Here is a 15,706-nt window from a genome sequence, read left to right on the forward strand (position 1 = left end):
TTCATTCGTCCTTTTGCGCTTCGATTTCCTAATACGATTTTTTTGGTGTTTTTCTTCTATGATGATGCGGCTCAAAGCACAACGGGAAACCCTTTTTCTCCTTCTCCATGTGGCCCAAGTGCTTCCCAGCTTAGAAATCCATTCCCTTCCGTACCATTACGAGGATCATTGACGGACCACCATCCCGTTAAACCCCATTCCAAACTCCGTCCTCGGGCCCATATGTTTTTGCCCGCTTACTGCGTTACGACACCATGGAACGAGTTGTTGACCCCAACCCGACACACACGAGAGACGATAATAGCGTCAAGGGTCATTTATTTGAACAACCCATTCCAGTGTCATCATCATGAGTGGTGACCTATTTTCCCGCTTGTCTTGTTTCGCCGAAAATCGCATTTGATTTGCACTTGACTTGTTGGACTGTCACCCACCGCTCTTCTTTTTTTTCCTCTCTTCGTGTCCTGTTGATTGTTGTCGTTGTTAGTTGTCTTGTTTGTTCGTCTCTCTTTTGGCTTCGTGCCGGTTGGTCCTGGTCGTACGTCTCTATTTACTGGTGGAAGTTTATCCGTACCAAAATGTTCAATACACATCCCCGGGAGATGTACGGGCGCAGTTTCCGCCGTGAGCGTGAGTTTTTCCCTCGACTCTCAATCCTCGCTGTGTACAATACTGACCGCCGCCGCAGCGCCCGTCAATGACCTACACAACATCACCGCCCCCGACCCATTCTCACAAAATACAAGCGCGGTACAGTCGCCTCGCGATTCCGACGAGAGCCCTGCCCAGGCGCGAGATGGCACGTGGGGCGAACGGGATATCGGCGGTCCGGTCAGTCGGGAAGAGGCCATGGCCGACTACGAACACATGAGGAGAGAGCTCACCCGACTGAGCTTGCAACGGACGAGGACGCGAGACTCGGCGGCCACAAAACCCAAGAGTAGGCTGGGCAGAGCGCGAACCGCTCCTTCAATCGCCAGGACAGTAACCAGATCTTCCAGGGCCGGTAGTTTTACAAGTGCCTCGAGTGCAGCAGACGACGAGGCTGCTGCGTCGGTATCGGGCGAGGAGGATGATGACGACCTTGACCTGGGCACTTTCCTAAAAGACGGTCACTTCGAGAAGAGAACAGAGGCAGGAGAGTCGGCCAAGAAGGTGGGCGTCGTGTACGAACATCTCACGGTGAAAGGCGTGGGGGCTCAAGCGACGTTCTCCAAAACACTACCGGAAGCCATCGTGGGAACATTCGGTCCCGACCTATATCGAATAGTCACGAGATTCTTTCCGGCCCTGAGAATGGGCAAGCACCCTCCCACGCGAGATTTGATCCACGATTTCACCGGTGTCGTTCGAGATGGTGAGATGATGCTGGTTTTGGGCCGGCCGGGATCGGGATGCACCACCTTCCTCAAAGCCATTGCGAACCAGCGCGATAGCTTTGCCGGAGTCGAAGGCAAAGTCAGCTATGGTGGTATATCAGCCGAGGAGCAGAGAAAACATTATCGAGGAGAAGTCAATTACAACCCCGAGGATGATCAACATATGCCTTCCCTAACCGTCGGCCAGACGCTGAGGTTCGCCCTGATGAACAAGACCAGACAACATGAGGCGGGCACCATCCCCGTCATCATCGACGCGTTGCTGAAGATGTTTGGCATTTCTCATACATACGGCACTCTGGTCGGAGATGGGTATATCCGTGGTGTCTCTGGTGGGGAGAGGAAGCGAGTAGGTATCGCAGAGACCCTGGCCACTAAGAGCTCCGTCGTCTGTTGGGACAATAGCACACGAGGTCTGGATGCGTCTACGGCTTTGGACTATGCCAGATCTCTGCGAGTCATGACAGACATTTCTAACCGGACCACGTTTGTCACCCTGTACCAAGCCGGTGAGGGAATCTACGAGCTCATGGACAAGGTGTTGGTCATTGAGGAAGGCCGTACCATCTACCAAGGTCCTGCCAAACTCGCCCGGCAATATTTTATCGACCTCGGCTTCCAAGCTCCCGATCGACAGACCACCGCAGATTTTTTGACGTCCGTGGGAGATCCGAATGAACGACAGTTTCAGCCAGGGAAAGAAGCCTCCACGCCCAAGACGGCCGAAGAGCTTGAAGCCGCTTTCCGCAAATCCGCAATCTACCGGCAGACCATTTCCGAAGTTGATGAATACGAAGCTCAACTGCATCGGACAGACTGCGCAAACACCAAAAGATTCCAAGAAGCCGTCGAGCAATCGAAGAGTAATAGCAAGCTCGTGTCTCCACGGTCAAGTTACACCGTCTCCTTCTGGCGCCAGGTATTGGCCTGCACTCTTCGTGAGTTCTGGCTCTTCTGGGGTGACAAAACCTCGCTTTACACAAAAGCTTTTATCATCGTGGCTAATGCTTTGATCATTGGTTCGCTCTTCTACGGCGAGAGTCTTGACACGGCTGGTGCGTTTCCTCGTGGCGGTGCATTGTTCTTTTCGGTTCTCTTCCTTGGCTGGCTGCAGTTGACCGAGTTGATGAGGGCCGTGAGTGGACGTGTTGTCGTTGCTCGACATCGCGATTATGCCTTTTACCGACCGAGTGCTGTTGTAATCGCCCGAGTTCTCCTGGACCTGCCTGTCATCGCCGTTCAAGCCGTGGTGTTCACCATCATCCTATACTTCATGGCAAACTTGGACGTCGAAGCGGGCAAATTCTTCATCAACTTGCTCTTCGTCTACGTCAGCACAATCTGCATCACGGCCTTGTACCGGATGTTCGCCTCCCTGAGTCCCAGCATTGATGACGCCGTCCGCTTCTCTGGCACGGCGCTCAATCTTCTGCTCATCTTTGTCGGCTATACCATACCGATGCGAACCTTGACTTCCGATGTCATCTGGTTCGGATGGTTGTACTATGTCAATCCGGTCGCGTATGCGTATGAAGCCGTCCTTACAAATGAATTTTCGGATCGAACGATGAAGTGTTCGCCGTCCAACTTGGTACCTCAGGGGCCCAATGTGGATCCTGCGTATCAGGGATGTTCGCTGACTGGGGCGACTGTCGGAAGCAACACGGTGAACGGTGCCGCATATGCCAAACAGTCATTTGGATACTCACGATCACATCTGTGGCGCAATTTTGGTGTTCTGATCGCCTTCACGGTGTTGTACGTCCTCGTCACGGCCTGGGCTTCGGAGACATTTTCATTTGCTCAAGAAGGAGGTGGTGCATTGATATTCAAGAAGACTCGAAAAGCCAAGAAGATGATTACACAAGACAGTAAACCCACGGATGAAGAAAAGGGTGCAACTCCTCAAGATCCAGTGTCGAGTGGGTCGTCGGAAACGATGCAGGACGAAAAGGAGCAAATGGTCAACAATATCGCTCAGAGCAAGAGTGCTTTCACCTGGGAGAATGTCGAATATGAAGTCCCATATCAGGGTGGGAAGAAGAAGTTGCTCAATAAAGTCAATGGCTACGTCAAACCAGGATTGATGATTGCCCTGATGGGTGCCAGTGGTGCTGGAAAGACCACATTACTCAATACACTATCTCAGCGCCAGACGACCGGGACCGTGTCTGGTGACATGCTGGTTGACGGCCGACCGCTCGGCATTGAATTCCAAAGGGGAACTGGTTTCTGTGAACAGATGGATCTCCACGACGAGACTGCCACCATTCGGGAGGCTCTCGAGTTTTCGGCCGTATTGAGACAAGACCGGAATATCCCGAAACAAGAGAAGATTGACTACGTCAACAAGATCATTGATCTGCTGGAGTTGAACGACATTCAAGATGCCATCATTACATCGTTGGGTGTGGAACAACGCAAACGGTTGACCATCGGCGTCGAGTTGGCAGCCAAACCCGAGCTCCTTTTGTTCTTGGATGAACCTACAAGTGGCCTTGATTCTCAGTCAGCATACTCGATTGTCCGATTTTTGAAGAAGTTGTCTCGCGCCGGTCAGGCCATCATATGCACCATCCATCAACCTTCGTCCATGCTGATTCAACAATTCGATATGGTTCTGGCACTCAATCCAGGTGGAAATCCTTTCTACTTTGGACCGATTGGTGAGAACGGATCGGCTGTCGTTGATTACTTTGCCAAGCGCGGTACGCAGTGTCCTCCGAATAAGAACGTGGCCGAGTTCATCCTCGAGACAGCGGCCAAAGGGGGTAAGAGACGTGCAGACGGCAAGCGAGTCAATTGGAACAAGGAGTGGCTTGAGTCTGAAGAGAATGCTCAAATGCTCAAAGAGATTCAAAAAATCAAGGAGGAGAGATCGAGAGAGCCTGTCAAGGAGACGCACACCCAACGTGCTTTCGCCGCGCCCGTCACACTCCAAACCATCGAGCTCACGAAGCGAACTTTCCGCAACTATTGGCGTGATCCTTCGTATCTATACGCAAAGCTCTTCGTCAGTGTCATCATTGGTGTTTTTAATGGCTTTACGTTCTGGAATCTAGAAAACTCGGTGGCGTCACTTCAATCGCGTCTCTTCTCGCCTTTTTTGGTTTTGCTCATCCCGCCTACGATCGTCAATGGTGTGGTACCAAAGTTCTACCAGAGCCGGTCGCTGTGGGAAGCTCGCGAATACCCGTCTCGGATCTACGGCTGGGTCGCGTTTTGTACGGCTCAGGTGGTTGCCGAAATCCCCATGGCCATCATCTCCTCGGTGGTTTACTGGCTGATCTGGTACTACCCGACCAATCTCCCACGTGACAGCAGCGCGGCGGGCTACGTCTTCTTGATGACCATGTTGTTTTATCTGTTCATGTCGAGTTGGGGCCAGTGGATCTGTGCGTTTGCGCCAAGTTTCACCGTCATTTCCAACGTCCTCCCCTTCTTCTTTGTGGTTGTGGGCATCTTCAACGGCGTCGTCAGGCCGTACACTCAGTTGCCGGTGTTTTGGAAATACTGGACGTACTACCTCGTCCCCTCGACCTACTGGATCGGCGGCGTCCTGGCGGCGACGATGAGAAACCTACCAATTCGATGCCGCGAGGGAGAAAGCACATTGTTCAATGCACCACCCGGTGAGACGTGTCAGAGTTACGCGGGTGCCTTTGTGCGGAACGTCGGGATGGGGTACGTCGAGGCCACGGCCAACGGGACGTGCGCGTATTGTCCGTACGCGAGTGGCGACGAGTATTTGTCCACCATCAACATCCGACCGGACCAGAAGTGGAGAGACTTTGGCATCTTTTTGGTCTTTGTCTTTACGAATTGGTTGCTCGTCTACTTCTTCATTTACACCGTCCGGGTGAGGAAATGGGGGTTCGGGATGGGTTATTTGTTTGGTGGGATGGAAAAGGTTGGTGGTTTGGTCGGCAGGTTGATCGAGAGCGGGAAGAAGTAAACAGCGAGTGAATGAGGAAGTGGTTTGGGAAACAACGAGTCCGAAAGGTATAGTTGTGAAGAGATCAGTGGTCTGCGACAGCAAGTGAATATGGATGTGGAATTAGAATGATGATCATGACGAATGAGATGATATGGAGTGTATAAGAGCTAGCTACATTACATGGCCAGCTTGTTTATCAGCAGACAGATTTGAAAGAACAAGGCGAGGAGTTTTGGGAAGGTGTAGGACACCAAAAAAGAATAAAATGAGAGCGCACAAAATTACTCCAACGACACAAGTAGTCTTGGACATGAAGTCGTCCTGTCTATTTTTCTTCTTTTCGTCTATGGATTATTGTCTATATCCTGCTGACATGTCTATTATTTGGCAACCTTGACAACAAACAAAACCTATTCAAAATCCTTCCTTCCATTCCCTGGTCAAAACACATTCACTAGCTCTTCTCCCTCCCTCCCTCTCCCTCCTCTTTCCCCTTGGGCTCCAAGGTATGTACATATGTGCATGGACCAAAACACACATAAACAAGAAATGAAGAAAGGCATCGATTGACCTCCCCCGCCCCTTGACACCTTGTGCCTTGTACACCGAACCCCCCCAAAAAAAGAAAAGAAACCCCCCTTTCCAACAAAGGTACTTGAGTGGCAACAGAATGATTTTCGAAAGGGAGGACCTCTTCTCGAACCCGCCTGGAGATGACCGGTTGAAACCGCACAAAAACTTTGAAATGGAATGTAGACGAGATGGTGATCGAGGTAGATGGCGAGATGATGTAGATGTAGATGTAGATGTAGATGTAGATGTAGGTGAGAGGTCCAAGGCAACGTCACAAAAATTATACTTGTGTACAGGTTTGGAAAAAACAAACAAAATCTGCTAGGAGACGACCTTTTCGTTCTCGCCCGAGACCGCCTGTACCGGTTGTGTCGAATCCGATTCCGACGCCGAAGCCGGTGGTGGTGGTGCCGTCGTTCTCGTCGTGGTCTTTTCCAACGGAGCTTCGGAAACATCTTCGGCCTTTTCCTTCTTCTTTTTCGGCACGCGGACGAGCCAGTACAGTGCCACGGCGCCAAAGATGTTGAAGACGATAAAGGCCCACATGATCCCGAAGTTGCGCCACATGTATCGAGGGTGGGAGGCGACGGAGGACAAAAAGGCGTCGGTGTCGGCGATGGCACAGAAGCTGCAGTTGCCGGTGGCCCCGGCGTCCTGCAGGTAACCACCCGCGGCCGAGATGTAGTCACTCATGTACTCCCCGCAGGTCTGACCCGAGGGGGGAGAGAAGTGGACGTACTCGTTGGCGGCGCAGACCACCTTGGTGTGGGCCACGGCCGTGGAGAGCATGCCGTCTATCAAGTACGTAAAGGGGGAGACACGGTACCTGTCGTCGTTTTGCCAAATCGTCAGTATTCTCGACACAGACACACCGAGCACAGATGGGGGGGGGGGGTCAAATGTCTTGTCCCCTTTTTTTTCTTTTCGGAAGACTCACATGAAGATCCAAAATCCCGGCAAAGCCTTGGGACCGACCAAGACGCCACAAAAGACGAGGGTCAGGGAAAAGGTCAGGTTGGCAATGTTGCCACCCGTCTCGGCGTTGTCGATGCCGGCGATGACCATGTGGGCAAAGGTGCAGGTGAAGAACAAAAAGACCAGGATGAACAGGAACATCAGGGCGCCCCGCTCGTGGACCGCGTGGGTGGGTTCCGCGTTGTTGTACAGGCCGATCGGGTAGTACCAGGTGACGAAGATCAAAAACGCACACAACACCGACCACGGCAACTCGGCGATGATGTTGGACATCATGAAGGCCTGCCAGGAGTAGGTCTTGCTGGGACGTTCTCGGACCTCGTACAGGGCCCGCTGAGTGACGAACAACGGCATGATCTGCTGGACGAGTTGACCGAAGATGGTCATCAACATGAAGATGCCAAACATTTGATTCGTCAGACCCTGGATCGTGTTGCGGGCCTTGAAAAAGGAGAAGCCGATGAACAAGCCCTGCCACGACAAAACGTGTTAAAAGACCACCACATGGAAAACGACGACAAAGGGGCGGTGGAGAAGGTGGACGCGGGGAGAGAGGAAGAGAGAGAGAGAGATAGAGAGAGAGAGAGAGAGAGAGAGAGAGAGAGAGAGAGAGAGAGAGAGAAAGAGAGAAAGAGAAAGCAAACAAAAAGGGTGGGACCTACCGAAGCGATACACAATGACAATTTACTGTAAATGTACGACGGGGTCCGCCAGTACTGCTGAAAGATTCGTTGCAAGACTTCGCGGAGCTGTTGGTAGAAGGGGGCGGCGAATTCGCGGTAACTCGCCTTGTCCGTGAGGTCCGAGGTCGCGCGGGCCAGCCTGCACCGTTCCGCCTTCAAGGTCGCGAGCTCCTCGTGCACGGCGCGCTTCTCGGGGGAGTTGCGCCACGTCTCGACCCAGTCGATGTCCGTGTGGGAACCGGGGGCGGCGCCGATGACCTCGAGCATCCACTCGGCCGGGTTCGCCTCGGGGGGGCAGGCGTGCGCGCCGTTGCGCTCAAAGTAAGCCGTCAGGACCCTGGACGACTCGCCGACCTGGCCAAAGTAGACGGTCCTGCCGCCCTTGGCGAGGAACAGGAGGCGGTCGAAGCGCTGGAAGAGCATGGCCGACGGCTGGTGGATCGTGCACAGGATGGCCTGGCCGTTGTTCTTCAGTTTCTCGAGCAGGTCCAGGATGGACCACGAGGTCTGCGAGTCCAGGCCGGAGGTGGGTTCGTCCAGGAAGAGCAGGAGCTGGGGCTTCGCGGCGAGCTCGACGCCGATGGTGAGGCGCTTCCGCTGCTCGACGTTGAGGCCCTCCCCGGGGACGCCGACGACGGCGTCGGCGTACTCGGTCATCTCGAGCAGCTTGATGACCTCGTTGACGTACGACAGCTTCTCCTCGCGGGGCACGTGCGCGGGCTGGCGGAGCAGGGCGCTGAAGTTGAGCGCCTCGCGGACGGTCGACGTCTCGAGGTGGAGGTCCTGTTGCTGGACGTAGCCCGTCTTGCGCTGGAAGGACTCGTCGCGCTGGAGGCCGTCGACCAGCATCTCACCCGAGATGACGCCCATGGTCACGCGCGTCGCGAGGACGTCGAGGAGCGTGGTCTTGCCGGCGCCGGAGACGCCCATGAGGGCCGTGAGGGTGCCGGGCTTGACCCAACCGTCGACGTGGTCGAGCAGTCGTCGTTGCCCGCCCTTGACCTTGATGTCGTAACACACGTCCTTCCACTGGAAGATGGCCGTCTGTTTCTGGATGATGCTGGAGATGGGCTGGAGCTCGCCGTCATCTTTCCCCGCCGTGACAGCCGCACCAGAATGGCCGCCTTCGGTGTCCGACGCGGGCAACTTCTTGAGTACGGCCGGCTTGTGTCCACGTCGGAACACGAGCACTTCACCTTTCGACTTCTTGGCGGCGACGAACTCGGCGGCCACCAGGTAGAAAACCATGAAGCCAATCAAAAAGGCCCATAGGATACCGAAATTCCTCCACTTGTGCGCATGGTAGTATTTGTAGTTGCTGTTGATGTAGGCATCGCCGGAGACAAAGGTCTGGCCGGGAACGGATCCGACGGTGGAACAAACGCGGTGGTCCGTCCCCTCGCCATATCCTGGTCCGGTAGGGACATAGGCCGAGCAATCGTACTTTTGACCGGAGAACTCGTTGATCATCAACGCTTCGAAGCCGTACGCCACCGGGTCAAGGTAGTTGATCCATCGAGCCCAGCCCAGCATGTAGTTGACGGGGATGGCGAAACCGGTGTAGATGACGATTGCCAGGATCAGAATGGCCGCAGGCGCAAGAGCCTGACTCAGTGTCCGAGAGACCGAGGCGATGGTTCGGAACAGCATACTCATGACCAAAGTGAGGAAGAAGGAGATGAGCAAGAAAAAGAAGAATGCTCCAGCTTCCCTCCTCAGGTTCGTCAGGAAGTACAAGGTGACGTTGAAGATGATGGTGTTGAAGATCTTGTAGGGCATGTCCGTCAGCATGGACGCGAACGCTTCCGCAGAGGGATGGTAAAGGGCGTATCGCGCGTGCTTCTCGACAATTGGCCGTTGGGCGTATAGCGTCAAGATTTCCAAAGCAGAGCCAAACGCGTTGATCAGGATGGCGAAAAACAGCAAGGCGCCCCGGGAGTAGAAGGAATTAGTGGTGTGGCTGAGATTGTAGAAGATGGAGCCGATGATCAAAGCAAACGCAGTGTTACCAAAGACTGTACCATGTCAGAAACGTACGGTGGAGAGGAGAGATCCGTGCCAGGTTTGTATGGGTGAGACTTACTCTGTGTCAACGTGAGACTGGGGTCGGCCACAAGTCTCCGGAAGCCACGCCATAGACAAAGGCGAACTTGCTGGACATAAGACAGAGTGACTGGTAGATGGTTAGACCGTTGAAGAGCCGTGGAAGTTGTTCCTGGTGACATAGGAAGGGGTAAAAGGACTCACATGGAGAGGACACTCTCTGTCGTTTGGCCTGTTGCAGTTTTCGTGATTCCTTGAATCTTTCCAGGTCCGGTCCACCAATGGGATGTTCTTGGTCAAAAGCCTCGATTTCCTCCAGCAACCGTGCTCGCTCCGGGCTGTCCTTCCAGGCCTGTGCAAACTCATCTGGAGTTCGAGGGACTCTGTTTTCGAAGCCCTCGCGGACGACTCTCTCCGTAGGGCTTGTCATGGAAGTCAAGAAATCGGCCGTGGTCTGACGATCCGGGCAGAGGAAACCCATACGAACAAAATAATCCTTTGCCTCGTCCTTGGGGCCGAAGTAGATCTGGCGTCCTTCATAGAGGACGACGGCCTTGTCGAAGATGTCGTATGCGCTTTGGGGAGCTTGGTAGATGGCAACCGCGGCCGCCGAGTTCAGGATGTCCGTCGAAACCCGCAGACTCTTACAAAACTCAATGGCATTGGCACTGTCCAAACCACGAGTACTGTTGTCCCAGCACTGCAACGGGGACATGTTCAAGAACGCCTCGGCGATACTGACACGCTTGCGTTCACCTCCGCTCACTCCGCGGACGAAGTCGTTGCCCACTCGAGTGTTGAAGGTGTGGCGGATGCCGAACATGGCCATGATGACATCTCGCATGTGCTCGGCGTAGGTGTTTCGGGAAACGCCTCCAGGGAGATATCGAGGTGCCCTCGCGCGAGCGGCAAAGTACAGGGTGTCTCCGACGGTCAGTTGAGGGAAATGTACATCCTGTTCGGCCGTGTAGATTGCTTCACCACGAAAGTGTTTGTGCATCTCGTGGAAACTGATGCCCTGGTAGTTGATGTACGAGTTTTCGTCGACGTTGAAACCGTGGGTCTCTCCTGCGATGGTCTTGAGGAACGTCGAGCATCCAGATCCCGGAGGACCCAAGACAACGAGCATCTCTCCAGGCTTGATCAAACCGTCAAAGTTGCGAAGAATGTCGATTCTGCGCTGCCCAACGCCCATCAACCTGCGAGCGATCCCGACACCTTCGAGCCAGATATTGCCCACCGATTTCTGATAATCTGTGGCGGCTCCGAAGCCATGAGCACTCAGATCACGGAAGGCGACACCTGCGGTCCTGGCGAGGAAACGGTCGTCCGAAGACTGAAGCTGGAACATGGCCTTTGTCCATGCCCGCGGTCTGAAGTTGTCCGAAGCCGGGTCGATGCTCGAGCCGGGCTCAGCATTGAATGGATTGGCACCGCTCATGGAACGGACAGAGTCCCGAGTAAACTGCCGAGCAAGCTCTTTTATGCGGTCGGCCCCTTCCTCTTCATCTGAGCCACTCGAGCTCTCCAGCTTTGCTTCCTGGATGGCTTCGATGTCATTCTGGGCGGATGTGCTGTGTGTCCGATGGCGTGATTCATGCGAGTGTTTGCGAAACGGGTGATAGGTGTCTTCGACTTCACTGCTCCTTCGATGGTGACCCGGCACGCCAGCACCACGCATGTCGGTACTGTGGTCCGGGTTGGTGGTGAAATTCCCCACGAGAGACATGTCGACGATGCCTTGCAGGTGGGGAGGAGGGTGGTGTGTGTTCTCAAAGGCCGTCGTGTCTCTAGGCCAACCCTTTGACGTTTGATATCATCGATGGACTCTTGGGAGTATTAATTTGTATGGGAGAGGGTTATGGAACCGACAAGGAACGTAAATACTTGTGTGTAAGAATAAGAAAAAAGGGATAGCGCGTAAGTCTATTGAAGTAAGAACAAGGAGATATATAACAACTGAAAAGAAGAATATGATGTATATGGTAGGATTCTAAAGACCCGCCCGTGAGTAAGTCGACGACGCAATCGTTCTTCGGATGCAAAGCGACCGAAAAGCAAGAAGATCCAAAAGGAAACACAAAAAAGCAGATAGCACTATTCTTAACGCCGAAACAAAAGACCAAGCAAATTCAATATATGGGATCATGGAGTCTTCCGTAGCAAAGAAAAAAAAACACCTGTTTGGAAATTTCCAGCAATGGCAATGGAGTGAAGTTGTTTACTCCGTAAGGCCAGGCATAAAAACACGAGGCTGCTCCATAAAAGGGCGTAATGCCTTCGATCAGGGTCCACGGTCCATTCGTTTGTATTTTTATACGGACTCATCGTCTTATGCATCGGATCTCGGATGGTTGGCGGCTCTGCACAAGCCACAGACTTCTTCCGCCAATGTGCAAATGATCGTCTTATCCGGCAGCACAGATGCTTGCATCCGAGTACAACTCAAGTACAACTACGGAGCGAATATCTGGAGAGCCCTGAACTGATTTTCCCAGACCCTCAAATGCCCCCCCAAACAAATGAATGGATCTCTTTTACTTCTACCTAATACTTTTCGTTACTGGGTGGTAGATTCGCAATGAATGAGGCGCAGAGGATTGGGATGAGTAATCTGGATACGAAATACGACCGCCGTGTACAAGCTACTCCTTGGGTACGTTCTTATGGTATAGGTTGGTCTCTTCATCCTTGTATTGTATACCCTGGATATATAAATAGTTACATGTAGATGTATCTGTATAGGTTGATAGGACGTCAACAACATGCATGCCAGCCATGAGACTCTGTCCCTGACTTGCAGTAATTCCAGTAGTTCTTCGAATCTCGTGGTCGAAAGAGATTGACTTCGCTAATCAAGCACGGTCGGCACATGTTCGCCTCAGTTCGGCATGCATTGCCAGCTGTGTGTGGGAGATCAAATACGAAAATACAGAGCGTGTCATTCGTCCTGTCTCTTCATGCGCCTGCTATTCTAGGTGCATTGATGAAGAACAGATATAGTACTGGTACAATAAGCTGTAGTGATAAAGTTCACTGCACTGTTGTCAAGCCTATACAAATCTGTCCTCACCAGGTAGTATTACGACTCTCCTACAGACACATGTCAACCCTTTCAAAGGCCAAGTTACATGTCGTCTTTGAAGTCCCATTTTTCAGCCTTGCCCGTCGCGGGTGTGTCACCAATAATGCAGCAAGCAAGGCTGAAAGCAAATTGCATAAAATCTTTCCGTTCCGGCCGCTCGTAACCAGCGTATAAACCACCGTATTCCATGCCCTTTTGGGGGAACCCGACGGGACTTTTTGACGATCATAAGTGTTCCCTTGTACCCGTTCAATAATAGTGATTCCGCCCAAGGTTCATACTCGTAGTCTGCAGGCCAGCTTACTTATCAGGTACAAGTGGACAAGTCATTAGTGTGCGCATGAACGCCGCCCATGGCACCCGTTCGTTACTGAACTTGTTGGCATGATGCATGAGTCGGCGGCATCTAGGGTTCCCTTCCGGATTCCGAACTGCTGCAAATTACCACCTCAGGCCTATGTTGGACTAGATGTTGTGCGCGAGATTGGCGTTGTCTTGTCCCATATCATTGCTGGACTCACGTACTCATAAGATCAAAGTCCCTTGAAGATCTAGAAATTGCTGCTCAAGGCAGCTTTTGTCTGCTAATACTACATAGTGTTTCGTCTGCTCATTGTCGAGGCATACCACACATCATCTCTCCTCACATGACATCTACTTGATCGTCCTCTGTTCATATCACGCCTGAGTCAACATCAACCACCTTGCTAAAACGCCCGCTGAAAAGAAGACAAATTTCTACCGCATACACTGACATGCACTGAAAAGATCGGAGAAGACATGTTCGAAGAGTCGTCCTGCATGGACGGAAAGTGGAGAGGGAGGAGTCGGGATTGATCCATTTTGATCGAGCCGAGAAGAGTTAGGTTTTGCTTAAAAGCCTGTAAAGAGAACGTCAAGTTCGTCGAGATCAATCTGCTCAGGACTCATCATGGCCCAGGAAGATTCACCCATGTCAATATCATCCAGTTGCAGTGCCATGTTCATCCTTCCCAAGGTGGAGGAATGATCAGTCCTTGCTTGGATCATTGGACTGCTAGAAAACAATTTCTGCTCTGGGGGATTGAGACCCGGATGCGACTGGCCGAACAGTTCCATGCCCAGTTCACGATCACGGCTCTGGCGCTGCTCTGGAGTCTCTTCGGTCACTGCAACCATGGTCGAGTCCACCTCAACTGAGGGTTGGACCGGAAGGTTGTGCGTACTCATTCCACGAGCTCGCACAGCGGTGGCTGTCTCAGTGAAACCTCTCTCATCAGCCTCGAGCGGTGGGCTTGGGGCGCGGTTGGGCCTGCGGCGTACTTCGGGCATCCCGTCTGGGTTCAGACTACTGCGATTGCTGTAGGGCTCACCCGGGGTAGGTGGCTGCATGGGGTCTTCTTGGTCCAGCTCTGGCGAGTAAAGTTCTACTTCTGGGCTGGGCGACAATCGTGCTCTTGACTGTTGATCCAAATCGAGCTCGTCCTCATTTTGACTGTGTTCAGAAACACTGGGCGTAAGGATCTTTGCTTTGACAATAGATGGTGGGAGAATATCGTCAGACGAGGTGGGTAATGGAAGGCGTGGTTGAGTGGTGAGGAAGAAGAAGACCTTTCTTGGGTGAACGGGGATCAGCTCTTTCGCCAGAGGACACGGGGACAATGCGGTCCATGGACGTTTCAGGTATAGGCTGAGACGGGAGGATAGGAGGGCAGCTGGGTTTGCAGAACTGGGGACATAGTCAGCGTCGGGTCCATGTAGACTACCATTCGAGGCCAGGAACTTACTGTGCAATGCTTGAATTTGTAGAAGCAAGGATGGTCGCGAGATCTTTGATGAGGTGTGGACGGTTGCCGGTCTTTTCCAACTGTGTAATGACTGCAATGACAATGTCGTCGTTGATTCCCTCAAGGTCAACCTTCCGAACAGGCTGCGCACCGAGTGTAGGAGATGGTGGAGGGGTCTGCTCAGTGGGAACTCGCCGTGAGGGTAGGGCAGACTCGGGCAGATCGAGGGCAGGAGAGCCAGTCTTGGATCGTGGCGACGAGACTGGGGAGAGAGGGCCGTCGGTGTCGTGTGAACGTTTTAATTTCTTTGTAGGAGGAGACTGAGTGGTGTCGGGAGTTGGTGTAGCCTTCAGGCTCGGGCGGTGTACACGAGACCCATTAGGCAGATGGATGCCCAGCGAGGGCAGGGAGAGAGACTTTCGGCGAGTATTGTAAGGCATGACGAGATAATGTCATGTGTTGGTGGTGTAGTCGTGAAATGTCTGTCTAACGACGACGAGGACGGACAGAGAAAGAGAGAGACACAATGTCGGAGGTAGAGTATGGCGAAATGTTCTGGTAGAGAAAAATGTATGGGACGGGGGTTGCGAACGATGATGATTCAGGCTGCGGTCAGGTTGGACAAGGGAGTGTCGCCAGTGTGACAGCGCCAGGCGTAAAGTGATTGGAGGGCGAATGCAGCTGGAATGCGTGGCTGTAATGCAAGGTGCCGCAGAGGAGGGAAATGGAGCAATGGGGATTCTGTAAATCCTGCGACAAGGATGCAGGGAGAAGCTCGACTGGCTGTTTTCTCGCCTCCCTTGCGTTCCAAGATCTCGCTAACCACTTGGTTGGTGAGGTTGGTCAAATAGCGGTAAGCAGCAACGACAGGATGCAGCGCGCTCTTCGTAGCGATATCGTACTGTACGGAGTACACTGAGAGCCTTTGACCAAGAGCTCGTAGAGTATAGGATGGTGATGATTTGTATGTGGCTCGGCCCAGGGTCCAGGTGTTTTGGCTGCGAAAGGTTCGGAAAAGGCAGGATTTCCGGGGAGAGACTATGGACTGGGCGCGCGAGTCAATGTACGGAACAAGGTCACAGCCGCCGTGATGGGTATGCGAGGCCTACTATACAGGACAAAGGTACTGTACAGGTGATCAAGTAGTGTACCGGGGTAGAATGCTGCAGTATCTCCCTGGGGAAAAAAGCAAGCTGAAGGAGAAGGAGGAAAATGAAGGCGAGGCAAGGGAAAATCGAACAGGTTACGTTTGGGATGATGCAGAA

At 52.9% G+C, this 15,706-nt stretch overlaps 3 protein-coding genes across 4 annotated transcripts; 1 reads left to right on the forward strand and 2 right to left on the reverse strand.

Annotated features, from left to right (window-relative positions):
- Positions 1-186: 186 nt before the first annotated feature.
- On the forward strand, positions 187-5,631 carry PV06_02306. 2 transcript variants are annotated; one of them, XM_016402971.1, is made up of 3 exons: positions 187-630; positions 689-940; positions 1,002-5,631. In XM_016402971.1, exon 3 carries the CDS (start codon positions 1,297-1,299, stop codon positions 5,332-5,334), a length of 4,038 nt encoding a protein of 1,345 aa, XP_016266868.1. In that variant the 5' UTR covers positions 187-630; positions 689-940; positions 1,002-1,296; the 3' UTR covers positions 5,335-5,631. The 2 variants fall into 2 exon arrangements, with proteins under 2 accessions (XP_016266868.1, XP_016266867.1); XM_016402970.1 differs by having other exon boundaries at positions 689-5,631.
- Positions 5,632-6,104: 473 nt separating this feature from the next.
- PV06_02307 (uncharacterized protein) lies at positions 6,105-11,654 on the reverse strand. The gene is made up of 5 exons (XM_016402972.1): positions 9,795-11,654; positions 9,631-9,720; positions 7,527-9,562; positions 6,827-7,335; positions 6,105-6,715 (listed from the first exon to the last, which is right to left on the reverse strand). The coding sequence occupies exons 1-5, from the start codon at positions 11,317-11,319 to the stop codon at positions 6,211-6,213; spliced, it is 4,665 nt and encodes a 1,554-aa protein (XP_016266869.1). The 5' UTR covers positions 11,320-11,654; the 3' UTR covers positions 6,105-6,210.
- Positions 11,655-13,218: 1,564 nt separating this feature from the next.
- Positions 13,219-15,678, reverse strand: PV06_02308 (uncharacterized protein). Its single transcript, XM_016402973.1, has 2 exons — positions 14,442-15,678; positions 13,219-14,383 (listed from the first exon to the last, which is right to left on the reverse strand). Exons 1-2 carry the CDS (start codon positions 14,879-14,881, stop codon positions 13,549-13,551), a joined length of 1,275 nt encoding a protein of 424 aa, XP_016266870.1. The 5' UTR covers positions 14,882-15,678; the 3' UTR covers positions 13,219-13,548.
- Between the last annotated feature and the right edge of the window lie 28 nt (positions 15,679-15,706).

This window comes from Exophiala oligosperma (genome assembly GCF_000835515.1).
Source record: "Exophiala oligosperma strain CBS 72588 unplaced genomic scaffold supercont1.2, whole genome shotgun sequence".
NCBI classification, from domain to species: Eukaryota; Fungi; Ascomycota; class Eurotiomycetes; order Chaetothyriales; family Herpotrichiellaceae; genus Exophiala; species Exophiala oligosperma.

What these genes read in the sequence shown, in the direction of transcription:
- PV06_02306 (XM_016402970.1), top strand. Translation starts at nt 579, where the DNA reads ATGTTCAATACACATCCCCGGGAGATGTACGGGCGCAGTTTCCGCCGT. An exon ending in GCGCAGTTTCCGCCGTGAGC is followed by an intron (nt 631 to 688) that starts GTGAGTTTTTCC and finishes CCGCCGCCGCAG; the next exon opens with CGCCCGTCAATGACCTACAC.
- PV06_02307 (XM_016402972.1), bottom strand. Translation starts at nt 11,319, where the DNA reads ATGTCTCTCGTGGGGAATTTCACCACCAACCCGGACCACAGTACCGAC. An exon ending in CAGTCTCACGTTGACACAGA is followed by an intron (nt 9,563 to 9,630) that starts GTAAGTCTCACC and finishes GACATGGTACAG; the next exon opens with TCTTTGGTAACACTGCGTTT. An exon ending in TGTCATTGTGTATCGCTTCG is followed by an intron (nt 7,336 to 7,526) that starts GTAGGTCCCACC and finishes TTGTCGTGGCAG; the next exon opens with GGCTTGTTCATCGGCTTCTC.
- PV06_02308 (XM_016402973.1), bottom strand. Translation starts at nt 14,881, where the DNA reads ATGCCTTACAATACTCGCCGAAAGTCTCTCTCCCTGCCCTCGCTGGGC. An exon ending in ACAAATTCAAGCATTGCACA is followed by an intron (nt 14,384 to 14,441) that starts GTAAGTTCCTGG and finishes CTATGTCCCCAG; the next exon opens with TTCTGCAAACCCAGCTGCCC.